The sequence below is a fragment of the Rattus rattus genome, chromosome 16, assembly GCF_011064425.1.
Source record: "Rattus rattus isolate New Zealand chromosome 16, Rrattus_CSIRO_v1, whole genome shotgun sequence".
NCBI classification, from domain to species: Eukaryota; Metazoa; Chordata; class Mammalia; order Rodentia; family Muridae; genus Rattus; species Rattus rattus.
Window position 1 is genome coordinate 19,873,381 of NC_046169.1, and position 27,200 is coordinate 19,900,580.

General features: G+C 50.0%; 1 protein-coding gene across 2 annotated transcripts in view; it reads left to right on the plus strand.

Annotated features, from left to right (window-relative positions):
• The first annotated feature begins 1,581 nt into the window (after positions 1 to 1,581).
• The window catches only part of Rcc1l (RCC1 like), a 31,619-nt gene continuing 6,000 nt past the window's right edge, over positions 1,582 to 27,200 (plus strand). The window contains exons 1-10 of one of the 2 annotated variants that reach the window (XM_032886871.1): positions 1,582 to 2,000; positions 5,987 to 6,116; positions 8,610 to 8,738; positions 9,657 to 9,723; positions 11,340 to 11,391; positions 12,842 to 12,926; positions 14,505 to 14,686; positions 20,896 to 20,983; positions 22,600 to 22,773; positions 24,702 to 24,787. In XM_032886871.1, the coding sequence (XP_032742762.1) occupies positions 1,686 to 2,000; positions 5,987 to 6,116; positions 8,610 to 8,738; positions 9,657 to 9,723; positions 11,340 to 11,391; positions 12,842 to 12,926; positions 14,505 to 14,686; positions 20,896 to 20,983; positions 22,600 to 22,773; positions 24,702 to 24,787 (1,308 nt within the window). In that variant the 5' untranslated portion in view covers positions 1,582 to 1,685. Of the gene's footprint in view, positions 2,001 to 5,749; positions 5,867 to 5,986; positions 6,117 to 8,609; positions 8,739 to 9,656; positions 9,724 to 11,339; positions 11,392 to 12,841; positions 12,927 to 14,504; positions 14,687 to 20,895; positions 20,984 to 22,599; positions 22,774 to 24,701; positions 24,788 to 27,200 lie in introns of those variants that run through there. The other variant, XM_032886872.1, reaches the window with a different exon arrangement.

Here is a 27,200-nt window from a genome sequence, read left to right on the forward strand (position 1 = left end):
AATTTCCAGCAATCACATGGTGGCTCACAACCATCTATAATGGGATCTGATGATGCCTTCTTCTGTTTTGTCTGAAGAGAGTGAGAGTGTACTCATATATTAAAAAAAAAAAAAAGAGTTCCAGGATATTCTTGGTATAGAGTGAATTCAAGTTCAGACTGGGCTACATTTGCTAAAGGAAAGCAAATCCTGTTTATCAAAGCAATGCACACCAAGGATGAGCAAAGGGAGTTCGGAGGGAAAGGATCCACTTTTCGCATTAGGGGATAACCTTTGGGAAGCTCTGTCATGGATTGTAGCCTTTGTTTTATGAAAATCTTATTTCAGGGACTGAATTTCTCTATGTAGCCTTTCATTCTGGAGCTGAGATCCAAAGGAACTAAGAAGGGCCCACGAAAGCTAGGTGCTATATGCAGGGTTGAACCTGGCATATTGGCCTGGGTCCGTAATCCCATCACTTAGGAGACTGAGGTAGGAGAATTGTAGTGGGAGTTAGAGGCTAGCCTGGATTACAGAGTAAGACCCTGCTTAAAAATATTCAACTAGAGGGCTGGAGAGAGGGCTCACCAGTTAAGAACACTGTGGAAAAAAAAAACACAAAACAACGAATCAAAACACTGTTTACTCTTCCAGAGGACCAGAGTCTATCTCTAGCATCCGCACAGGGGTGGGGGAACTATCAACTCTTAACTCCAGTTCTAGAGGATCCAACATCCTCTTCTGGGGCCTCCACGGATACTTTACACACAGGGTGCACACATAAACATGCAGGCAAAGTAATCATATGCATGAAATAAAGCCACCTAAAATAAATCAAACCAACCAACCAGTGCTGGGGATGGTGGCACACACCACTCCGGCAGCAGGGGCAGGTGGATCTGGTCTACAGGAACAGAGCAAGCTCCAGGCCAGCTAGGGCTAAATAATAAGGCTCTGTCTCAATCAAACAAACATTAATAGGTTTTCTTTCTCCTAGGGTGGTTTCCAATTTGTAGCAACATTCCTGCCTCAGCCTAAATCTGGGGATACAGGTAAGAGCCACTATGCTCTGCTACCCTCCCCAGTTTTGCTCCCATGAGATAAGATCTGCCTCCTTTCCGAATTTATGTAAAACACTTATTGGGGTAGGGAAGAGTAGTCTGTGTTAGCCTATACCCTAAGTATATATGAGGACCTGGGTTCAAGTCCCAGCCCCACCTAAATAACTCCACACCAAAATCGACGCGCGCGCGTGCGCGCACACACACACACACACACACACACACACACACACACACACACACACACACACACACACACACACACAGACACACAGAATTTGAAAAAAGGCAGTAAGAAGCATAGGACACTTCACGGGCATCCTCAAAGAATAGTTTGAGGGGTTGGGGATTTAACTCAGCGGTAGAGCGCTTGCCTATGGCGCAAGGCCCTGGGTTCGGTCCCCAGCTCCGGAAAAAAAGAAAAAAGGAAAAAAAAAAAAAAAAGAATAGTTTGAGGCCGTAGAGTTCCTAAGTCTTTGCTTTCATGTAGTAGCAATCACTGCCAATAGTAAACATGGCTGCATTTCCCTTAGCGCTTCGCCTTCTGTCAGTAGTAAGCATGGCCGAATCTACTTCCGCTAGGCCAGGGGTCAAGGGTGAGGCAAGATGGCGGCGCCCATAAACGGTTGAGGCGTGAAGCGAAGGATGCTGGCGGTGGCCCGGGCTCTGCTGGAGCGGCGGCTGAGGTGGCCGGTACCGGCTCGCGAGCACTGGAGACCGGCCGGTCGTTCACGGAGCCGGCGAGAAGCGGCCGAGGCCGAGGCGGACGCTCCGGTGTTCCAGTACGTGGGCGAGCGCGCGGCTCGCGCCGATCGCGTGTTCGTATGGGGCTTCAGCTTCTCCGGGGCTCTCGGAGTGCCCAGCTTCGTGGTGCCGTCCTCGGGGCCCGGACCGCGCGCCGGCCTGAGGCCCCGACGTAGGATCCAGCCGGTACCCTATCGTCTGGAGCTGGACCATAAGGTGAGGGCACTGGCATTCTCGCCGCCTCCCTTGGGGGACTTTCTTCCCGGTGTGGCCGGATTTCCGGGAGCATGACCTAGATGCCGGGATTTGCTGAGGAAGGCATTAGGGGTGGCTGCCAAGAAGACTGTTTATCTCAGTTCTTGCTGAGCTTGATTGTGACGTCTGTAGACTTTTGTGTCTTTCTCAGCGTTTTCTGTGTGCAGATTGCTTGTGGCTAGAGAAAGTTTTGTGTCTTCACTTTTCTGCTCGATTGCATAGTTTGACAATCACACCAGGCGTCCTGCCCTTCTTAGATCATTTGCCCCAGTACCCCAAAAGGCTGTAGCTGTCTCCTCCCAGTTACAGGGGATCAGAGGGAGTTCCAGAGAGGTCAAGTAAGGTCCAGGGCCCCACAGCTGGTAGGGTGTAATTGATGGTATTTGTACTCAGACTAGACCGGTTCCGTGAGGGAAGGAAAACGCCAAAGGTCGGAGATGTGTTGGCTAGAGTAAGTGATGGCCGGCTGGGAAAAGAGATGTTAATCTGAGCAGCTGGAGAGAAAATGTGGGGTTGCACACAGTGCCTGTAAAAAGGCTCACGTATAAAAAGGGCTCAGTTGGCCCGCCATGGTGGCTCACACCTGTAGTCCCAGGACTTAGGCTGGACGGTTGAGACAAGAGGATTGCCACAAGGTATACACAGACTTGGGTTATACAGGTTAGGTGAAACCTTGTCTCTGTTGTGCTAGCATCTTAAGTTGGAAACAAACAAACGAACCACCCTTTCTTTTGGAAGCAATAAAGTGTTTGTTTATACTTTATAGAAGTATGGTTTTGTTGTTTGTGGTGATGGGAATCAAACCCAGGATTGGGTCTTGTTCTAGGCAAGTGTTCTACCACTGAGCTATATACCTCCAGCCCCTACAGTTTTTTTATTTTATTTTGTGTGTGTGTGTGTGTGTTCTACCTTGTAATGTTGCTGCAGTTGTTAAATGGTTCTGTAGATTATAGAAATTTTTATGTGTGTGGCATTTGCCTGCATACACGCCTGTATCATTTGTGTGCCTGGTGCCCATGGAGGCCAGGAGAGGCTGTCAGAGCATGTAGAATAGGAATTACAGAGGGTTGGGAGCCTTCTCTCCAGCTCCTGTTTCTTTCTCTCTCCCTCTCTCTCTCTCTCTCTCTCTCTCTCTCTCTCTCCCCCCCTCTCCTTTTGCCTTTCTTTGGAGTTTTTTAAGACTGGGTCTCCCTATACGTAGTTCCTGGGATTTGCTTTGTAGACCAAGTTGAGACCAGTCAGCTCCTGACGGATCCACTTGTGTATTTCTTAGTGGCTTCTCTGTCCAGGTTGCCTTGTTTTTTTATTTTTATTTTTTTTGAGACAGTTTATATGTAACCCAAGTTGGCCTTAATCTCAGTGTGTAGTCCAGACCGACTTTAAATTTGTGATCCTCCTGCATGCTGGGATTGCAGGTGGGAGACAGCAGACCTGGTCTTGTATAATTCTTGCTTGTGGGGAAGACATGAACCTCTCTGTACCCTGGGACTGGAAGGTCCCCTCCAGGTATGTCATTATGTCGGGCTCACACTTTAGCTGACACTGTTAAATACTGCTCAGAGGTTTTCACACATGAACAGAATAAATGGCACTGTGTGCCCATCCAACATTTGTTGAGCATTAAATAAACAGGCATCCCTAAGCAGGAGAGTAATCCTAGTGTGCCAGGCATCATCTTTAGACTGTAGGTTGGTCTCTCTCTCTCTCTCTCTCTCTCTCTCTCTCTCTCTCTCTCTCTCTCTCTGTGTGTGTGTGTGCGTGTCTGTGTATCACTTGCATGCCTGGTGCCAACAGAGGCCAGAAGAAGGCATCGGATCCCATGGAACTGGAGCTAAGGACAGCTGTAAGCAGCCACACGGGTGCAGGAAATTGAACCCAATCTTTCCTGCTTCCTCTCGTGCAGCCCAGGTAGCTTCAGCCTCCCTCGTAGATCATCTCTGTGGATCTCGAGCCAGGCCAGAAGGGTGGTGGCTCTAGGAGGCTAGAACAGTGCAGTGCTGCAAGGTATGGTGGCTCACGCCTTTACTCCCAGCAGAAGCAGCGCACGCAGATTCTGTGAGTTCAAGGCCAGCCTGGTCTACAGAGCAAGTTCTAGTCCAACTAGGACTATACAGAGAAACCCTATCTTGAGAAAAACTAAATAAAAAAGAAAGAAAGAAAGTTAGTTGAAGTGTTTTGAGCAGAAGGATGATGGTATACATACCTTGTAGTAATCTTAGAAGGGAAACTGTCACAAGGTAAAAAGAGGGACATGTCACTTTTGAATGACATAAGTAAATAAAACACAACAAATTGTAATAACATTTAGCTCAGGAAAGCTGGGGAGATGGTTTAGCAGTTAACAGCTGGAGTTTCTGTCTCTGCACTCCAGTGGGGTGGCCAATTGTCAACTATAATTCCAGCACCTTCTCCTGGCTCCCGGATACCCGCATGCGTGCGTGCATATGCACACATAGACACAGACACATAAATAAAAATCACAACGGAAAAGAAATATTTAGCTAGAATGAAAAAAAAAAGTTAAATGTTCCTGGTCAGTTGTGGAACAGGTCTGTAATGGCAGCAGTTAGGAGATGGAGGCAGGAGGATTATGAGGAGTAGTATCTGGCATTTTGGTTGAGGATTCAGTGAGATTCAAAGTCGGTGGGACTCTGACAAACTGTCAACAGCTGTTAGTGGGCTACCCTTAGGCTGAGGAGTTTATAATGTGTGATGGAGCGGACGTGGGGGCATTAATGTAAAGCTGAGGTGACCCCTGCCAGAGGCGTGTGAGTACCCTGGGTAGCGCGGAGAGGTTTGACTGTTTAGAAGGAACACAGGTTTGGGTTACCTCAGGCCCCGACTAGAATTAGCACTCGCACCAGAAGTTAAGTCCAGTCACTGGAAGTGAGGACTGGTGGTTTAAAGTTCATGGTAACCGTGGCAACACCTCTGCCAAGTTCCAGGCTGAGGAGTGTAGCATGGTAGCCCTCCTGAAGGAGACACCCTGCGCTCCGACAAGTGGCTTAAGCCCTGAGACCTTGATTTTCCCGCTGACAGGGGAAGTTGCATGAGTCAGGTGCTGTTCACCACAAAGGCTGTGGAGGTATGAACTCACTTCTTGGCAAAAACCGATGAGGGGTGTGCTTTTCTCCTCTCATTCTGTGTGCGTGTGTCCATAGATTCCTGCGCCCATGCTTGCACGCGCAGAGGCCAGACTGTCTCCTCTATAGCTCTCTGCAGTGTTCTCTTGACACAGGATCTCTCACCGTTCCTGAAACCCCTGTACTTGCTGGGCTGACGGGTTAGCGAACTGGCATTCTCCTGTTTCTGCCCCATCACTGAGCATACAGAAACCTCACGTCATGCCAGACGGGTCTGAGCTCAGGCCCTTCTGCTAGCAGAACAAGGGCTCTTATACTGAGGCATCTCTCCAGCCCCTCATTCCTTTAAAAATGTTTGAACATTTAGTCATTATTCAAGACGTGTATGAATACATGTGTGTGCACATGCTTATGTGTCGCATGCGTGTAGAGGAGTCAGGTCTCTCCTTCCACCATATAATCCTGGGGATTGAACTGAAGTCTTCAAGTGTAAGTGGCAGGTACCTTTACCTCCTGAGTCATCTGGCTGGATGACTTGTTTTCCTTGTATGCAGAGAACTGTCTGGAGAGGATAAAGAATACAGTTCTAGCCACATAGCTGGTAAGGGGCGAGGCCAAGATTCACGCTAAGGCTTTCTATCAGCTGCCGTGCTGGACTGTGCTGTGGGGGTGAGATGGATATGCCCAGTGTGTGGTGTGTGCGTACAGAGAAAACTGATGATGACCTACCATAGCAGATCCCAGGTGAATCCCAGTCGCTGTGGAAAGAACACGCATGCATGTGCGTAAATAGCTTGTCACATCTTGCTGAAAGCACGGACACCACAAATCAGTCCGTGGTGCATTGTGAGAACTCTTTTTCAGATTTCCTCTGCTGCCTGTGGCTATGGATTCACATTGCTGTCCTCGAAAACCAAGGATGTTACAAAAGTCTGGGGCATGGGACTCAACAAAGATTCCCAGCTTGGATTTCACAGGAGCCGGAAGGATAAAAGTAAGCAGGTATCCTTGCCATAAACTAACCCCAGCAAGGGAGGGGCCGAGGGAGCAGGAGCTTGAGCTATCCTGGGCTACATAGTGATACCCTTCTTAAAAACTCAAGGGCTGAATGCTGAGTGCTAGTGGCTCAGGCCTTTCATCCCAGCACTTTTGAGGCAGAGGCAGAAGCAGAGGCAGAGGCAGAAGCAGAGGCAGAAGCAGAAGCAGAAGCAGAGGCAGAGGCAGAGGCAGGAACAGGAGCAGAAGCAGGGGCAGGGGCAGGGGCAGGGGCAGGGGCAGGGGCAGGGGTAGTAGGGGGGCACAAGGCACAGGCAGAGGCAGAGGATCTCTGAGTGTGAAGCCAGCCTGATCTACAAAGAGAGTTCTAGGACTGCCAAGGTTACACACAGAAACCCTGTCTTGAAAACAAACAAACAAACAAACCAACCAACCAAACCAAAATCCCTCAACCCCTGGATTGAATTATTTTTCAGTTTCTGGTGACAGTGTGGACCATTTAGGCAAAGAGACAAATGCCTGCTGTTTGCTGACCTGTAAAGACTCCGGTTTGTCCTTAATGCTCCGAATGTCTGCAGTGGGCTCTCAAGACGGCTCAGTGGGCCAAGGCACTTGCTGTCAAGCCTGAACACCTGTGTCTGGTCCCTGGGACCAGAGTGGGAGGAGAGAATCTTCTCCTTTAAGTTGCCCTCTGACCTCCACACATGTGCTGTGGAACATGGGTACTTGCATACATACACTAAGTAAAATCTTAAAACATTTAAACAGTTGACCAGAATCCTTAAGACAGATCTTTACTCTCAGTGCCTGAAACTTGATAATGTTAGAAGTGGGCTGGAGAGGTGGCTTAGCAGTTAAGGGCATGCACTTTCTTCCAGAGGACCTAAGTTTGCTTCCCAGCACCTATATCAGGCAGCTGCCAACTGCTTGTAACTCCAGCTCCAGAGGGCCCAACATCCTCTTCTGGTCCCCTTAGTCACCACACTCCTGTACACACAGAGAGACATGCATGTACACATAATTGAAAAGAAAATAAATCCTTTAAAATGTTAGAAAAGGTTAGGTGTGGTGTTGTACACATTTAATCTCAGCCCTTGGGAGACAGGCAGATCTCTCAGTTTGAGGCCAGCCTGGTCTACATAGTTCTAGGTTAGCCAAGGCTACAAGTGAGACCTTGTCTCAACAACAACAAAAAGCTAGAAATAATTTAAAGGTCTTTCCTGTTGTCAGTCAGTCAGTCTGTCATTCAGTCTGTCTATGCTTTTTGAGACAGGGTTTCTCTGCGTAACAGTCCTGGCTGGCCTGGAACTCACAGAGATCCACCTGCCTCTGTTGACATTAAAGGCATGATCCAGCACACTCCACTGTCAGTATATTGGTCAGGCACAGTCCTCTCCTTTCTGTTCTTACCACACTGTCCAGCTTCCATCCCCAGGACAGCGTAACTGTGGGTGTGTATCTGCAGTCCCAGGCCTTGGACAGTGGAGGGGAGAGGACTTGTATAGATGACGATGGCCTTGAACTCCTGATGCTCCTGCCTTTGCCTCTTGTGTGTGTATGGGGTCTGTGTGCCATGCTGTGTATGCGGGGGTCAGAGGACAACTTGTGGGAGTTGAATCTCTGTACCATTTGAGTCCTGAGGACTGAACTTGGGTTGCCAAGCTCACTGACAAGTGCCTTTACCAGCTGAGCTATTTTTCTGGGTTGGCATTTGTCTCCTAAGTGTGGGAATTACATGCCTAGTGGTGGCACTCTATTTGAAAAAAAAGTATTTTTTTTCTTTTATTTATTAGTCCTTTTAGTCTTCCTCTCCTCTCACAGTTTTAGTTTAATTTAATTCAATTCCCCCCCCCTCTCTCTCTCTCTGTGTGTGTGTGTGTGTGTGTGTGTGTGTGTGTGTGTGTGTGTGTGTGGCTGATGTTCAAACCCAGGGCCTTGTGCAGCTAGACTCTTGGCCCATGAGACTGATTGATTTATTCAGGTTTTATTGAAACTAGGTCTCAATCTGTAGCTCTCCTGCCTCAGCCTCCTAAGCCCTGGGACTATCGGGGTCAACTCTCAAAATGTGTTTTCTTTTTAAGATGGGAGTCTCTTGTAGCCCAGGCTGGTTTTGAGCTCAGTGTTTGGCTGAGGATGGTCTTGAACTTACACTTCCTTGTCTCGGGTTTATGTGGTGTGGGGGATGGGGATGGAACGCAGGACTTTGTGCATGCTAGGGAAGAGCTCTGTAACCGAGCTCCAGCCCCAGCCCCAGCCTCAGAGATTTCTCTCAGGAGACAGTGTTCCAGACCTGCTGTGGCATGGAGGGAGTACTGGAGGGCAGGGTGGGAGTCGGGCTTCTCAGACTAGCCTTGTCCGGAAGGTGCAGGCTCTGAGTCACTGCTCTCAAGTCCCTTCCTGTATAAAGAGGTACGGTTGGACAGTCACGTTTCCATAAGAGCTGATGTGACCGAACCAGCGGCAACCTTATGACTCGGCTGCTTCTGTCCAGCCAGGGGCTATGAGTATGTCCTGGAGCCCTCGCCTGTCCCGCTGCCCCTGGACAGACCTCAGGAGACAAAGGTGTTGCAGGTGTCCTGTGGTCGAGCACACTCCCTTGTCCTGACAGACAGAGAAGGTGGTGAGTAGGCTTGCAGTCGGGGAGGAGGGGGAGGAGGAGAAAGGGGTGAGAGAGGAGAAGAAGGAGGGGGAAGAGGAGGAGGGGGAGGAGAAGAAGGGGGAAGAGGAGGAGGGGGAGGAGAAGAAGGGGGAGGAGAAGGAGGGAGAAGAGAAGGAGGGGGAGGAGAAAGAGGGAGAGGAAAAGGGGGAAGAGAAGGAGGGGGAGGAGAAGGAGGGACAGGAGGAGGGGGAGAAGAGGGCATCTGTGACACTGGCCTTGCTCTGGGTACCTCCTGATTGCTGTGATGTGCTGTTTCGCCAGCAGATTGAGGGTGGCTTCAGAGGATGGTGTTACACAGACTTGCTAACACTTATATGTTCTCTGATGGAAAGCTGCAACCTCGGCCCTCGATTTTTTTTTTTCCTAAGATTTATTTTTAATTTTCATTACGTGTCTGAGTACATGCTACACGTGTGTGGTGCCTGTGCAGGCCAGAAGACAGTATTGGATCCTCTGGAGCTGGGCAGTTGGGACTGCCTGTTGTGGGTGCTGGGAACTGAACTCAGGTCCTCTGGAAAAACACAGAGCTCCTAAGGGCTGGACCACCTCTGCAGCCCAGCCTGCTTTTTATTTATTTATTTGCTTGCTTGTTTGTTTGTTTTCCCAGCTTTTATTTTTAACTGTGTTTAACATGTCTGAGCGTGCATTTGTATAGGTTCTAAGCATGCTAATAATGGTCACGGTGCAGGCACTGTCAGCTGCAAGCACCCAGCTGAACAGTAGTGCAGTTGGATCTAGGTCAGCAGGCCCAGGCCCTCCACACTTGCAGGCTGCTGCAGAGGTTGGGCGTGTGGGAAAGGGAGACCGGGGGTGAGCCAGGGTGAGCAGGCCAGGAACCTCAGGACTGACCTGCCGGCCTGGCTGTGCTGTGTGCTCCAGTCTTCAGCATGGGGAACAATGCCCACGGGCAGTGTGGACGGAAGGTGGTGGAGGACGAAGTATACAGGTGAGCGGGCACACGGAATGCTGGGGAGGGAGCACGATTGCAGCGGAGGGTGAGGGGCGGGGGTGGAAGAGCATCCGCCATGATGTAGAAAGTTGTGTGTGAATGTGTGTGTGTGTGTGTGTGTGTGTGTGTGTGCACGTGTGTACAGTCAAGTCCTCACCTCAGGTGTGGAGGTCAGAGGATCATTTTCAGGGGTCACTTCTCACCTTCCATCATGTGACTTCTGGGATAGAACTCAGGTCGTTGGGATTGGTGGCCTGGGCCTTGATCTACTGAGCCATCTTGCTAGGCCCTCTTTTTTTTTCTTTTTTTTTTTTTTTTTGAACATAGTTTTTCTGTGTAGCTTTGGCTGCCCTTGAACTCACTCTGTGGACCGGGCTAACCTCGAACTCAGAGATCTGCCTGCCTCTGCCTCCCCAGTGCCAGGATTAAGGCGTCACCACCTTTCTTTTATTTCAGGCTCTATCGGTTTTCTTGAGAAAGAGTGGCGCTGTGGATCTGTGGTTGGTTTCTGTGTCAGCGGGCTGGCCTTGAACTTACAGAGATCCACCTGCCTCTGCCTCCTGTGTGCGCCACTACGTCTGGCTAGTCTGTATTTTTATAAAATGTTCACTTTATCAAATTAACTTTATAAAAAGTTCCCCTTCAGCTCACTTTTTTTTTTTTTTTTTTTTTTGGTTCTTTTTTTTTTTTTTGAGCTGGGGACCCAACCCAGGGCCTTGTGCTTCCTAGGCAAGCACTCTACCACTGAGCTAAATCCCCAACCCCCAGCTCACTCTTTTTACTTCAGTGTTGAAAATACTTTCCCCGGTCAGGCCTAGTGGTACACGGCAGTTATCCTAGTGTTTAGGAGTTATGGGCTGGAGAGTTGAAAGTTCAAGGCCTGTCTGGGGTTATCGCAGAAGATACAAATGAAGGGTTAGGCGGCCAGTCATGGTGGCACATACTTTAACCCCAGCATGCTGGAGACAGAGGCAGGCAGATGTCTGAGTTCTAGGCTAGCATGGTCTACAGATTGAGTTCAGGACAGCCAGGGTTACATAATAGAGAGACTTTGTCTTCAAAACAGACAGATAGACAGGCAGACATGGCCTGGGACTGCAGCTTCTTTGATGAACAGTTAACTTTTCTCTCTCAGTAAAAATCAGGATGACTCAGCAGAAGAGCAGTTCTCCAAAGCTCCCATGTTAGGGGTCAGAGCACAGCTAGGCGGGCATGCCTGAGACCTGGGCCCCCCCCTAGCACCATAAAAAAGCAAACACACGAACTGGTCGCTCAGCAGTGAGAAGCGCGCACTGCTCTGCAGGGGACTGGAGTTCAGTTCCCAGTCACAGCTCACGGCCACCTGTAACTCCAGCTCCAGGAGAAACAGCGCCTGTGGCCCCCAGGGCACCTGTACACTTTCGCACAAACCACACACATATTAGAAACTCAACCAATACGGCAACTCAGCGGACCACCCGACATTTGACCTTGAGAGCTGTTCTGTTTGCCCTGTGCCTGTGGGGATGTGACTGTGGGTAGGGACGACAGGAAATAGGTTGCTGGGTGGGGCCCAGCCTGTCCCATGCTCACGGTCACTTCTGCTGCTTCTCTTCAACCTGCCCTGGCTGCAGTGAGAGTCACAAAGTGCACAGGATGCAGGACTTCGAGGGACAGGTGGTCCAGGTAAGAGGCTCGGGCTGAGGACCCCAGGCCTGTCTCCTCCATTGTGTTAAAGGGCGCAGGCTGCGCGGGATGACACCACATTCGTCACTGGGCTTCTCTGGGGGTCTTTTTTTTTTTTTTTTTTTTTAATTTTTTGAAGCCTAAGTCAATCCTTGGGCAGCTACATGAGTCAGTCTCTCTCTCTTTCTCTCTCACTCTCTCTCTCTCTCTCTCTGAATTATTTACTTATTTTATTTATATGAGCACACTGTAGCTGTCTTCAGACACACCAGAAGAGGGCATCAGATCCCATTATAGATGGTTGTGAGCCACCATGTAGTTGCTGGGAATTGAACTCAGGACCTGTGGAAGAGCAGTCAGTGCTCTAACCGCTGAGCCATCTCTCCAGCCCTCTCTGGATGTCTTAAGGGTGCTATTGTGGATATAAAACACCATGACCATAAGCAACTTGGGAAAGAAGGGTTTATTTGGCTCACAGTTCCACGTTGCTGTTCATCACGGAAGGAAGTCAGGACAGGAACTCAAGCAGGGCAGGAACCTGGGGGCAGGAGCTGATGCAGAGGCCATGGAGGGCGCTGCTTACTGCCTTGCTCCTCATGGCTCCTTCCTCATGGCTTGCTCAGCCTACTGTCTTATAGAACCCAGGGCCACCAGCTGGGGGCAGTTCCACCCACCATCCGCTGGGCCCTCCCCTATTGATGACTAATTAAGAAAATGCCCTACGAGCTCTGCTACAGCCCAATCTTAGGTTGGGGGCATTTTCTCAATTGAGGCTCCGTCTTCCCTGATGACGGTCACTTGTGTTACGTTGACCTAAAACCAGTCAGCACAGTGGCTGAAGAGATTAGCAGGAATTGACTGATGTTAGAGTGTAGGAGCAGGGTGGGAGTGAAGGGGACATAGCAGGGTTAGAAGTAAGGTTGGACTTGTCAGCTGGCTTCATAGTCGAGTGTGAGTTCAGGTTCCTGCTCCTCCACTCACCTGCTGAGTGGCTTTGGGCGAGTCACTAAACTTCAGGGGTTTGTGTGTGCTGGGGACTGGGGGTGGGGTCTTGACTGTGGCTTTAGCACAGTTCCTGGCCGAACAGCTGTCCTCTGAGTTAGGAGTGTGGTACCTTACTGTCCTGTAGACAGGCCTTAGGATTGTCTGGGGCTACAGAATGCTTTGGGGTGGACAGTGCCTTATGGGTAGCATGAAGGAGGAGAGGCCGAGGTCACAGAGTAGAGAGAGGTGGAAAGGAGCAGATGGGGGCTCCGTGTAAGGCTGAGGAGGGAAGGACTGTTGGGCTGGCTTCTTAGGATGTCTGCATTTGGTTTCCGTGAGTGGAGAAGGTGGCAAGGGTAGGCTTGTGGCTTCAGAGAGGGTAAGCTGTGAGGGTGAACTGGGGTGAGCGCTCTGCCTGGACCCGGCTGCCCAGGCTCCAGTAGCACCCTCTGTCTGTGTCTGCCAGGTTGTCTGCGGTCAGGACCACAGCCTGTTCCTCACAGACAAAGGTGAAGTCTATTCTTGTGGATGGGGTGCCGATGGACAGACAGGTAGGTGTTTGTTGGCCCTCTGGGGAGGTGCAAGATCTTGGCCTGTGGCCTCTGCAGCCATTGTGGACTATAGGGTTCATGGTCTCCATCTGGGGAATGCCTTTTTTTCCCCCCAAAGATTGATTTATTATGTATACAGTGTTCTGCCTGAATATATGCCCATTTGCCAGAAGAGGGCATCAAATCTCATTACAGATGGTTGTGAGCCACCATGTGGTTGCAGGGCTTTGAACTCATGACCTCTGGAAGAGCAGCCAGTGCTCTCAGCCACTGAGCCATCTCTCCAGTCCAGAATGCCATCTTTTGCCTCCTTTCCTGTTCCTTTTGCTGCTGGTTTCCATAGAAACAAAGCAAGGTGTCCGAGGCTCCTCAGCACTGTTGCCAGTGATGGAGCCCTTGCGCCTGGAGTCTGGAGAGCAGGCTGCTCTGTTGTCTCTGTGGACTCGGCTAGTACTCCCTCCTTCAGGGAGCGGTGACTTGCTTATGAACTTGGGTTTTATTGAGTTTAACTTGTAGGAACCTCAGGACCCACATTAGAGATCATTCCACTCGAAGGCGTTTCATCTGCCCTGGCTTCTTGCCAGGGCGACTGCTGCTGACATCCTCCTTTACCCAGGAGTCTGTGGTTCAGTGCTGTGCTTTGGCCAGCTGCCCAGTAAAGGTCTTGTGCTGTGCAGGTGGCCTTTAGCTCCTGCTCTAAGCGGTCTCTCCCTGTAGCCTGCTGGGTACGTGAACTTACAGGTACACGTCACTGTGCTTGGCTTCCTTACCTCCTAGCAGAAACAGTGATTCCTGTGGGGCTGGGATGTAACGCAGGGGTAGCTGAATCCCTACCACTGCGACCCAAAAAGCAGCAAAAGAAAGAAGAAAGACCGTGATTGCTTATAATTTATACAAACTTATATGGCGTTACTCTTTTTTAAAGATTCGTTTATTTATTTTAATAAATGTGAGTACCTTGTCACTGTCCTCAGACACACCAGAAGAGGGCATCAGATCCCACCACAGATGGTTGTGAGCCACCATGTGGTTGCTGGGAATTGAACTCAGGACCTCTGCAAGAGCAGTCAGTGCTCTTAACCTCTGAGCCATCTCTCTAGCCCCAGTATGGTGTTATTTTATCTTCCAGAATTTTCTAAGTTGACTTTTGGGGATTTTGTTTGAGGATCTACTCTCCATCTTTCCTTCCTTTCACTTTTGACACAGGGTCTTTCTATTTAGTTTTGCTTGTCCCAGAACTGGCTGTGTAGACCAGGTTGGCCTTGAATTCACAGAGGCCTCCTGAGTGTTGTGATTAAATGTGTGTACCAACACATGTTGAAGGTCTGTTTCTAAGGCTGCTCTGGAACTACAGTATAGACCAAGCTGGCTTAGGGCTCACTATGTAGCCCAGGCTATCCTGGAACTTATGATCTCTCATCCTCAGTCAACTTGATTTAGATGTAGAAATTTCTAGGGTGTTAAAATATGCCAACTATGGTTCAGTTTGTCTTCTCTGGGGCAAAGTGCCACCTATGAGCTTGTCCTTCCTTAAGTCTCTGTGTCTGTGAGTTACTGCAGTGTTTCCTACCGTCCTAGGCCTGGGTCACTACAACATCACCAGCACACCCAGCAAGCTGGGCGGAGACCTTGCCGGGGTGACTGTTGTCCAGGTTGCTACCTACGGTGACTGCTGCTTGGCTTTGTCGGCCGATGGAGGTGTCTTTGGCTGGGGAAATTCTGAGTACCTGCAGCTGGCCTCGGTCACAGACTCCACACAGGTGCGTAGGCACAGGAGCTGAGGCTCAACGGAGAGGTGCGCGTCAGGTGTAGCCTGGTGTTGCACGGTCTGCCTCTGCTCTGTTGTCTCCTTCCAGCCCCAAAAGAAGATGGAAAGCCCAGGTGACTCTAGCTGGCCCTGGTTTAAGGCGGTGTTTTAATTTTGTATGCTTTTCATTTGTGTGTGTGTGTGTGTGTGTGTGTGTGTGTGTGTGTGTTATGCATGCGTGTTTTGTGTGTGCACAGATGTGCACGTGGAGGCCTGTGGTTGATGTTGGGAACTATCCTTGATTATTAGTCCATCATTGTTGATTGAGGCAGGAGGGACTCTTCTGTTTTTAAGATTTATTTGTTTGTTTATATGAGTACACTGTAGCTGTCTTCAGACACACCAGAAGAGGGCATCAGATCTCATTGTAGATGGTTGTGAGCCACCATGTGGTTGCTGGGAATTGAACTCAGGACCTCTGGAAGAGCAGTCAGTGCTCTTAACCTCTGAGCCATCTCTCCAGTTCCAAGGCAGGGACTCTTAATCAAACCCAGAGTTTGTCAATATGGCTTGTCTTGCTGGCCAGCTCGCTCTGAGTATCTATCCCTTATATTGGCCTTCAGAGGCTGGAGTCACAGGCAGCTTACCTGGCATTTATGTGAGTCTGGGGATCCAGTCTTCAGTCGTTAGCCTGCAGGTAAGCACTTAACCACCTAGCCATTTCCCCAGCCAGTGTATGTGCGCTTGAGACAGTTTTTGTTTGTTTATTTGTTTCTTTGGAAACAGGGTTTCTCTGTGTAGCCCTGGCTGTCCTGGAACTCACTCTTTAGACCAGGCTGGCCTCAAACTCCAAGATCCTCCTGCCTCTGCCTCCCAAGCACTGAGATGAAAGGTGTGCTCCACCACTGCCTGGTGTGGACAGAGTTTTGCTGTACAGATCTGGCTGGCCCTAACATGTAGTCCTCCTTCTCCTCCTCTTCCTCCTCCTCCTCTTCCTCCTCCTCTTCCTCCTCCTCTTCTTCCTCCTCCTCCTCCTCCTCCTCCTCCTCCTCCTCCTCCTCCTCCTCCTCCTCCTGAGTGCAGCCATCACAAGGAAGTCCGGCACCTCCAGCTAAGACAGTGCGCCCACCTTTCCTAACAGGGGAGGGATCTGGATATGAGGCAGTTATGCATGTGCCCACAGTGTCAGAGTGCCTCTGCCTCGGTGTGGCATGAGTATACTCAGGCTTGGTGACAAGTTGGAAGTCGCTGGATGTGGAGACGATCACCTGTAGTCCCAGCAGTCAGGAGGTGGAGGCAAGGGGATCCTGAGCTGAGTCATCTTGGCTACGTAGTAAGTTGGAGGCCAGCCTGGGCTACATGAGACCCTGTCTCAACAAGTCAAAAGAAGACTGTAGGCTCCAGAGCACGCAGCTCAAACCTAAGAGCCATAGCCGAGCTAGCCTTTGGTTTCTGGTCAGTCCCCAAGGCGGGGGTTCCAGGTGTGTGCTGCCCTGCCCTGACTGTTTAAACATAAACAAAAAGGAGAGAATGTTTTATAACTCCTATCTTTTTTTTGGTGTGTGTGTGTGTGTGTGTGTGTGTGTGTGTGTGTGTGTGTGTGTGTGTGTGCCAGAGGACATACTTGGGTTGTCATACCTCAGGAGCCATCCACCTTATTTTTGAGACAGGGTCCCTCACTGGGACCTGGGGCTCACTCAATAGATGAGGTTGGCTGGCAGCCAGTTCCTGGGACCCGCCTGTCTCCACCTTCCCAGTGCTTGGGTTACAGGAGCACACACACCCTCACACCCAGCCTTCTGTGTGCCAGGGTTCTGTAGATGGGCTAGAACTCTGGTCCTCATACGTGCACAGCAAGCCATGTTCCCAGTCCATAACTGATACCTTTTTTTTTTCTTTTCTTTTTTTTCGGAGCTGGGGACCGAACCCAGGGCCTTGCGCTTGCTAGGCAAGCGCTCTACCACTGAGCTAAATCCCCAACCCCTACTGATACCTTTCTATGCATCACTGATGTTACTTGCTAATGGCCAAGTTTTTTACTAATGAAAGTATAAACTAACCATTGTTATTCACCAACAGGAAGTGTGTGTAGTTTAGTAGGTTTTGATTCATTCACAGAAGTTGCAGGCCGGAGACATGGCTCAGCAGATAGAGGCGCTTGCCACCAGGCCTAACAACCTGAGTTTGATCTTCAGTGAAAAGAGAGGTCTGACTCTCGAAAGTTGTCCCTTGACCTCCACTGTGCTCTGTGTCATGTGTGCATGTACATGTGTATACGTGTGTACATATGCATATAATAAGTAGATACATAAATTAAATAAAAATTAAACATAGCCTGGTTGTGGTGGCACACGCCTTTAATCCCAGCACTCAGCAGGCAGAAGCAGGTGGGTCTCTGAGTTTGAGAGGCCAGCCTGGTCTACAGAGTGAGTTCCAGGATAGCCAGGGCTACACAGAAAAACCCTGTCTTGAAAAAATAAAACAGGGCTGGAGAGATGGCTCAGTGGTTAAGAGCACTGACTGCTCTTCCTGACGTCCTGAGTTCAAATCCCAGCAACCACATGGTGGCTCACAACCATCTATAATAAGATGATGCTCTCTTCTGGTGTGTCTGAAGACAGCTACAATGTACTTATATATAATAATAAATAAATCTTTAAAAAAAAAGAAAAAGAAAAAAAATAAAACATAAACAAACAAACAGCCATCCCCTCCCCCAAAGGCTTTCTCTGTCAAGCTCCCAGAGCACTTTTTGTCATCCCCCAGAGTCACTAATGGCTTCCATTGTCACATCTCTGGTCCCATTTCCCTGCCCTGGCCTGTTTTTGTTTTTGTGATACTGGAGTGGTACCACCAAGAATATACTAGGCCATGTGCTGTACCTGAGCTGTGTTCCCACCACTTAACCTGCATTTCCATGTAATGATGGGTCATGAGCCAGCAGGAGCACAGCAAGGTTCTCGCCCCTAGGCTGTTAAGGCTGTACTCATTGTGGCCTTTTCACTGGAAAAGAGCTACCTCCAGCCTTACTCTGCCAGTGGTTGTCAGGATGCTGGACCGAGGCCCTGGGGTCTTGCTGGGGTTGGCCATTTGCTAGCTGCTGGCCGAGCAGGCTTAGTTCCTTGCCGTGTGGCTACTCCATTGGGGGCAGGGTGGGTTGAACAATGTGGCAACTGGCTCCATTAGAGCAGCAGGTGAGACAGCCAGAGAAGGCAAGGAAGGCTGGACCCAGTGTTGTATCATTTGTCCTTGGAAATGACAGGTCCCACGCTTCTGGAATTCTGTTCAGTGGAAGCAAGTGACCAGGGTTAACCCAAGATCACACATTGGTGTAGATAGCAGGAGGCCTAGCTCTCTGGAAGCCACTGTGGAAGTGGCCAATATAATTTTGATTTTTTTTGATGTATTTATTATATTATATTAAGTACACTGTAGCTGTCTTCAGACACACTAGAAGAGGGCATCAGATCTCATTACGGATGGTTATGAGCCACCATGTAGTTGCTGGGAATTGAACTCAGGACCTCTGGAAGAGCAGGCAATGTTCTTAACCACTGAGCCATCTCTCCAGCCCACAATTTTGATTTCTTATTTTGTTGTTGCAAGATAGGATCTCTCACTGTGTAGCCCTGGCTGTTCTAGAACTTGCCATATAGACTGGGTTGGTCTTGAGCTCACAGAGTCTTCCTGCTTCTGCTGGGATCAAAGATGTGCATACTCACACCCATCTTATTTTAACTTTTTACACTTGTTTGTTTAGTGTGTGTGGTCAGAGGACAGCTTAGAAGTTAGTTCTGTCCTTGTACCATGTTGGTTCCTGGAATTCTCAGTCAAGCTTGTCAGCAAACAGGCTTACCTGATGAACAACCTCACCAGCCCTGTTTGTGTGTCTGACCGTCCATCTATCTGTCCATCCACCCATCATCTCTGTCTGTCTGTCCGTCCATCCACCATATCTATCTATTCATCTATCATCTATATCTATCCATCCATCTATCATTTATATCCGTCCATCCATCCATCCATCCATCCATCCATCCATCCATCCATCCATCCATCCATCCACCCATCTATCTATCTATCTATCTATCTATCTATCTATCTATCTATCTATCTATCTATCTATCTATCTATCTATCCATCCATCTATCTATCTATCTGAGACAGGGTCTCACTTTGTAGCTCAGGGTAGGTGAGGACTCAAGTCAGTCATCCTTACTCAGCCTCCAGAATAGCGAGATTACAAGTTCGAGCCACCACACCCAGAGGTCAGGCTGTAACCTTCAAAGGCAAGCCCCTACTGACCCACTTCTCCCAGCCAGGTTCCATCTCCTAAGAGTTCCCAGCCCTCAAAGTAGCACCACTGCTTACCACTCTAGTCAGGGGGATAGTCTAGGTGAATGGAACGGGAAAGCAGTTGGAGAAAGTCTTGTGCAGTAGCCAACTTTATCCAGAGCATCACACAGTTTACTCAGGGTAAGGACGAGTCACCTGAGTGAAGTGTACAGTCACAAGGACAGGCTGCTCCGGGCACAAACATGATTTCCTAGAGACACATGAGTTTCAACAGCTGAAGTACATTCATTCCTACTCGCTACACCTAGGAGGGGCTCGCCAACACTTTCCAAAACAGAGTGTTTTGAAGAAGCTGACGTCACAAGACTCTTGTTTTCTTGGCGTTTTCTCCCTAGTGCTCAGAGTTCTCCTCGCAGGGCTCCATTCTTGAACTGCATTCCTGCACAGAACAAGCTGGGGAAATAAGTTTCAAAACATGAGCTGAGCCAGGGATGTGGTGGTGTAGGCTTTACTGTCAGCACGTGGGAGGCAGAGATGACCAGGATTTTTGAGTTCAAGGCCAGCCTGGTCTCCAGGTTGAGTTTTAGGACAGCTAAAGCCATATAGAGAGCTCCTGTCCCAAAACAAACAAACCAAAACCTAAAACCAGCCAACAGAACACCCTCAACATAACACATGAGCCTCTGGGGCCATTTCAGATTCAGTCATAACAAGGACTATGTTCATGCAGTGGTTCAGTACCCTGGCTGACCTGGCTTCCCTGCTTTGTTTGTTTGTTTGTTTTGTCTTTGTTTAAGGACTTCTGTGTTTGTGCTGTGTCTGTGTGGGTCTGTGCATGTGAGTGTAGGTGCCCTCACTCCTTCCTCCGAGGCTGGAAGAGAGCGTTAGAGTCCTGGAGCTAGTTACACGACAGTGTTAGAGTCCTGGAGCTAGTTACACGACAGTGTTAGAGTCCTGGAGCTAGTTACACGACAGTGTTAGAGTCCTGGAGCTAGTTACACGACAGTGTTAGAGTCCTGGAGCTAGTTACACGACAGTGTTAGAGTCCTGGAGCTAGTTACACGACAGTGTTAGAGTCCTGGAGCTAGTTACACGACAGTGTTAGAGTCCTGGAGCTAAGTTACCGTTGGTCGTGAGCTGCCAGAAGTAGGTTCTGGAAACTGAACGTGGGTGATCTGAAAAAGAAACAGTACTCTTAAAGAACATTTTTCCCCTTTTTTTCTTGTCTTTTGAGATAGTCTCGGTCTCACTATGTATCCTTAATGGGTCTAGAACTTGTTATGTAGATCAGGTTGGCCTTGAACTCACAGAAATCTGCCTGCCTCTGCATCCTGAGTGCAGGGCTTAAAAGTGTGCCACCATGCTTACATCCTCTCCCACCCACCACCCGCCACCTGCCACCCGCCACCCGCCATCCGCCTCCCGTCTCTTTCTCTTAAAGGGCAGGCCCTTAATTCATAACACTGGCTGGCCTGGGACTCAAATTCACAGAGATCCACCTGCCTCTGCTTCCTGTGCTGGGATGAAAGGCCTGCACCAACAAACCTCCTACAGCTGTAATTGTCCTGTTCCCTTGTTATATCTCTTCCCTCTGGAGGATGCTCCCTTCTTCCGTTGCCTAGCTGCCTCTACTTACCCCTCAGAGCTTAGGAAAAGTAATCCTTCCTCCCCATGCCTGGTCAGCCTCTTCTCTACACCTTGGTCTAGCACAGATACATGGTGCTGAGTCGGATTATCATCTGCCTCCCAGAGAAGGGGCTCTCAGGCTCCCTTCTGTGTCCCAAGCTCTTGCCTAGGAAGCTCAGTGAGTGGCAGATGCTGGGGAGACCACTGTGAGGTCAGTAAGTGAGCTGGGACCTAGCCAAGGGCTTTCTGCTTCTGGCTGGTTTGTCGTCCTAACCGTGCCCACCCTTGTCTTTGGTGCAGGTGAATGTCCCTCGGTGCCTGCCTTTCTCCGGAGTAGGCAAGGTGAAGCAGGTGGCTTGTGGTGGCACAGGCTGTGCTATACTGAATGGTGAGAGCCACTTCTTGGCAGCTCCTTGGGAAGTACTGGGCAGATCGGAGAGGGAAGGGGACAGTTTGCTTCAGAGACTGTAGATGGCGGCCTGAAGAGGGAGTGCAGCTGTGGGACCATTCATTAGTGTAGGGTGATCCTCCCAACAGGTCCATAGCTCCCGATATAGGTGTGTAGCTCCTGATATAGGTGTATAGACAGCCAGGGGGCTCAGTCATTTTATAGCACATGTCTATCCCAGAGCTGGGGATCAGACCCAGCCCTATGCACACTCGGGGAGTCTAGGCAGATGCTCTGCCCCGAGCCACATGCCCAGGTGCTCACATGTGAAATCTGCTGTTACTGGGCCCCACCCCAGCAGCAGGGCTGCACTTGTGTAGCCAGGGCTGCAGAGGGGCTCAGTGGTAAATCACTGGTACCAGAAGAGCCAGAGAGCATCCAAAGCTGTGCCAGAAACCAGAAGCAAGTGAGTAATGGTGGAGGGTGAGCTGCAGCCCTCAAGCGAGTAATGGTGGAGGGTGATCTGCAGCCCTCAGGAGGCTGAGGGAGAGGATTATAAATTCCTGCCCAGTGTGGGCTGCATAGCAAGGCCGTCTTACTACAAAATACCTGGAATTTGAGAGAGAGAGGGAGAGTCCAGTGGTTAAGCGCTCTTGTTCTGTAGAAGACCCAGGTTCCATTCCCAGCACCTGCATGGCAGTTCACAACCATCCATAACTCTAATCCGGGGAATTCGATACCCTCTTTTCACCCGCTCAGGCATCAGGCACTTACATGATGCACATTTAGACATTTGAGCAAAAGACTCACACATAAAATGAGTCTTAAAGAACAAGACAAAACAAAACCAAAAACAAAAAAACAACAAAACAAACCCCCAAACTTCTGCTCCCCCAAAAGCAAGTTAAAAAGCATATCTAAGAGTTTCATGAATCTGGTCGGAGGCTGGAGAGATGGCTCAAGTGGTTAAGAGCACTGACTGCTCTTCCAAAGGTCCAGAATTCAATTCCCAGCAACCACATGGTGGCTCACAACCATCTGTAATGGGATCTGATGGCCTCTTCTGGTGTGTTGTAAGATAAAGACATCATACTTACATAAAACAAATAAATAAATCTTTTTTAAAAAAGAAAGAATTTGGTCGGGATGGCTTGTGTCTGGCATGGTTCTCTGATCAGTGTGAAATTTGGAGCTGTCACTGGGGAAAGTGTCCACGTTTCTACGTACCCAGTGGGTTTTATGGAGACTCTCCCCATTACCCTTGAGAAGTGGGTTGTTTCTGCTGGGCTTCCTTCCTAGTCAGGCTCCCCAGGCAAGTCAGGGAGAGGATCATTTTCACTCTCCAGCACAGTGGGTCTCAGTATCCCAAGGTGAGCTTGATGCCTTCACCTCCCGAGTTCAGGGATCACAGGGATGCTCCGCCATGCTGGTTTCTGTGTCAGGGATCACAGGCACGCTCCGCCATGCTGGTTTCTGCGTCTGGGGACAGGACCAAGGGCTTCATGCACACTGGGCTGCATTCTACTACCTGACCCCGCCCCAGCCCCTGTAGTTTCCATGGCAAGGGAGGGCTCTGCTTGGCTTGACTCACAACCACTGTTTTTGTTCTAACACAGAAGAAGGACATGTTTTCGTCTGGGGCTATGGAATTCTTGGGAAAGGACCAAACCTCTCGGAAACGGCGCTTCCAGAAATGATCCCACCTACACTCTTTGGTTTGACAGAGTTCAACCCTGAAGTCAAGGTTTCCCAGATCCGAAGTGGGCTTAGCCACTTTGCCGCACTCACCAGTAAGTTACTGGCTGGACAGCATGTCAAAATCTGTTCCTTCTTAAATTGGGGTAGCTCTTAGCTTCTGTCATCAAACAACATCCATATACCCATCCATCCATTCACCCACTCATCTTTCTGTCTGTCCTTCCCTCTGGTCTACCATCTATCCATTTATGTCCATCAATCCATTATTCATCATCCATCCATCCATCCATCCATCCATCCATCCATCCATCCATCCACCTATCCATCCATCCATCCTCCATCATCCATCTATCATCCATCATCCACCTATCATCCATTCATCCATCCACTATCCACCCATCCATCCACCCATCCATTCATCCATCCATCATCCACCTATCCATCCATCTATCCATCCATCCTCCATCATCCATCCATCCATCATCCACCCATCATCCATTCACCTACCTATCCATCCATCCATCATCCATCCATCATATCTATCATCTATCCATCCATTCATCCATCCATCCATCCATCCACCATCCACCATCCACCCACCCATCCATCCATAGGCGTATGTCTTCACAGGATAAGGAAAGAAGGAGGCCATGGCAGAGGTAGTTCAGTTTGTGTCATACAGCGTATACATACCTTCTTTTATGCTCCACTTTGGTTGGGTTCTTTGGTTTGTGGCCAGGCTTATGCGGCAGTGTGATCGCACAGGAGGCACCTGTTTGGGAATTGGGTGGGGAGAAGGGTTTGGTAGCGTGCTGGTGAAAACCAGGAGAGGTTTGGGCTGTGCACGGACGAGTGATACAGAAGTGAGTGTGTGGGTGGCAAGCGGCCCACCTCATACACCCTCCAGTGTGCTGGGGAGGGATGACCACAGCCATGGCTGGCTTTGGCTGTAGAGGGATGGACAGGTTGTAGAGCCATGAAATGCCAAGTTGCTACAGGCACCTGGACCTGGCCTTCCACATGTTCTACTGCTTCAGTGTCTTGGGGAAAGGCATACCTTTTTCCTTTTCTTGACACGAGAGCCTAAATTTGCCTTTTTGGGTACTTTTAGTCTGCCACATAACTGACCTCTGTGCCACTCAAATGGCATGGCTCCTTTTCACTCTCTAAGCTCCACATTGTGAGTCTGCAATGAGCATCTCTCTAAAACTAAAAAAGAAAAAAGGTCTTTTTATTTTCGGACTCAAAACGTGGCTCAGTGGTAGAGCACCTGCCTAGAATCCCCCTGTGAGGGGCTGGGGGCGTGGCTCAGTGGTAGAGCCCCTGCCTAGAATCCCCCAGTGAGGGGCTGGGGGCGTGGCTCAGTGATAGAGCCCCTATCTAGAGTCCCCCAGTGAGGGCTGGGGCATGGCTCAGTGGTAGAGCCTCTGCCTAGAATCCCCCAGTGAGGGGCTGGAGTGTAGCTTAGTCGAGGAATGGCTGCCTAGATTTTGCCAAAAGTGAGGGTAGCGGGTCACTTTCTCCAAGGTGCGATCATTTGTTCATTTCTGGCTCTTGTACAAGGTCAAGTTCATGAGGACAGGAAGCATGTTTGTTTAGTTGCTGGCCTGTCTCCAGTGCCTAGCACACAGACAGACGCATGGTTAGGAACCCAGTTGTTCTGCGCCTCCTCACAGAACACACCCACACACTGAAACCCACATAGAAGTGGTCGTCTCGCCTCACTGTCAGTGAGGAAGGGCAGAGCTGGGTCAGATGAAGCTGTGGGTGGTAGCAGGCCCTCAAGGTGAGCAGAGTGGGCTGTGCACAGGAGCCCTAGACCTGCTCCACAGAAAGGCTAGTCTTCCCCAGGCTGGCTGTCAGAAATCCTGGCCCGGGACTTGGTCTGGGGATGGGACATCCTTTAGGTGCCTTTTTCTGAGAAGCGGTAGTTCCGAGGCTGAGTTGAGCAGTAGGCTCTGTCCTCTTGATGGCCTGCTCCTTGTGTAGCTCCAACCAAGCCATTTTCCTTCCTTTGCAGACAAGGGCGAGCTGTTTGTGTGGGGCAAGAACATCCGAGGGTGCCTAGGCATTGGACGCCTGGAAGACCAGTACTTCCCATGGAGGGTAAGACCACGCAGGGGTGGGTTGTGGAGGATGCCCCAAGATGGTTGGCTTTGGGGAGCAAAAGGAAATCTGGGACAGGGCCTCCGGCATCTGTGCCACAGTCTGGGGTGGGCTCGGGGGAAATTTGAGGGGGTGATGGGCAGGAGCTGGTGTAGCACCAGCCCCATGTGCAGGCCTCCAGGCCCTTCTGCTCTCTGTGCATCAGTGCACCCCAGGCGCCTGCTGACGCAAGGTTATGTGGAGTGGCCTACTCAGTCCCTGGAGGAAGCTACCCGGTGGGCCCGAGATGTGGCTCTGCACCCAAGCATGCATGAATCCTTGGGCTCCGTCCCCAGTACCTCATAACACGCTGGGGGGTGGCCTCTACCTTTGATCCCAGCACTAGAGTGGTGGAGGCAGAAGAATCAGAAGTTCAAGGTCATTCTTGACTACAATGGCAAGTTTGAGGCTAGCCTGGGCCGCATGAAACCCAGTGTAAAAAGAGAAAGTACAAGAAGCGCTAAGTTCTTCTCAGAACGGCTTAAAGAGCTGCGTAGTAAACACTAGGAAGCACAGCATGAACAGACCCCCTAAGAAAAGAGAGGTGGCTCAGCGGGCAAGGGCGCTCTCTGTTCCCCCAGAGGGCCTTGGGGGTGGGGGGGTTCCCAGCACCTATACCAGATGGCTCATACCTACCTGTAATCCAGCTCTGGGCATCCTACTCCCTCTTCATGTCTGTAGTTACTGTACTCACATGACTCAGACACACGCAGACACACACACAGAGGCACACACATGTGTGCACACAGACGCACACGCACAAAGAAACAAAATTCTTAGGTACTGTGATTACTTTGGTATTTTTATGTTTTCTCTCCCCCCAAACCCCATCCCTCTTTTTTTTCCCCTGGAGCTTAAGACCAAACCCAGGGCCTGGCTCTACCACCAAGCTCACCCCCTAAAAATAAAGACAAGCCTTTGCTCTCTTGCTCTCTTGCTGTGGTAAACACAGTGAGGCAAGCCAGCTGAGCTCATGCAGGTGGGGCGGAGGAGTGCTTGTTGAAGTGGAGCCATTGTGTACTCAAGACAAGGGCTCCTGTGTGGCCCTACCTGGCATGGAGCTTGCTCTGTAGCCCAGCTAATCTTAAACTTGTAGAGACTCGCCTGCCTCAACCAGCTTCTTGGTTGTTTGTTTGATTGCTTTGGTTTTTTGTTTTTGATTTTTGTTTAGACCAGGCTGGCCTTGAACTCACAGAGATCCACCTGCCTCTGCCTCTCGAGGGCTGGGATTAAAGGCAAAGGCGTCGTGTACCTCCACTGCCTGGCCTCAGCTTGGTTTTTAAGGTGCTTTGAGTGTGCTAAGAGTGGAGCTCAGAGTCTTGTGCATTGGGTCTGTGTCCGTTGCGGGCCTGCTGGAGCCCAGCTGCTCTCTTTCCACTGTGAAACATCCCACCAGCCTCAGAGCACTGGCAGGTGCCCACTGTGTGGGGCCAGCGATTCCTGGCCTGGCACTGGCTCGCGGATGCACTTTCGTGCCGCTGTTCCTGGGCGCAGCTTCCACCATGCCTGCTTGTTTTCTGTGGAGCTGGGATTCAAACCCAGGGCCTTAGGTGTGCGAGACAAGCACTCGACCAACTAAACCACATCCCCAGACTTATGAGAGACCTTTCTTAAAATCACTTAGAAAAATTGAAAACACACATAACGTTGACTAGAATAAAGACTTACTTGTGAGGATCCACTGCCTCCCTCCTGTGGGATAGGGTTTCTTATGGACCCCCCCACCTGCCTCTCTTTGTTTGAGACAGGGTTTCTCTATGTTACCCTGGCTACCCTGGAACTTGCTCCGTAGACCAGGCTGGCCTCGAACTCATAAGACATTGGCTCACTTCTGCCTCATGAGTGCTAGGATTAAAGACATGTGCCACCTCAGCTCTTAGGAATCTCTTTACTTATTATGTGTGGGTCCTGGGCAGTGACATGTGTACTGTGGTGCATGTGTGGAGGTCAGAGACACTTTGTGTAGTTGATTCTCTCCTCCCATCCTTAAGTGGGCTCTAGGAATTGAACTCAGCTCAGCCAGCCAAGCAGCAAGTGCCCTTACCGACCTAGCACCTCTCTCTTTTATTAAAAGCTGCACGTGGAGGCTGGAGTCTAAGCTGAAAGCAGACTCTCTGTCTGTCTGTCCATCTGCCTGTCTGTCTGTTTCTGAGACAAGGTCTCCCTGTGTAGCCCTGGCCGATCTACAATTTGCTATGTAGACCAGGTTGAGCTCAGACTCGCAGAGATCCACCTGCCTCTCCCTGTCGAGTGCTCAGATTAAAGGCCTGTGTCACCACTCCTGGCTGGAGACTTCTTTTAGAGAAAGAGGTTGTGTATGGGAGATGCTCCCACAGTGGTCTTGCCTCTGTGCCTCCCCAGGCTGTAGATGTCT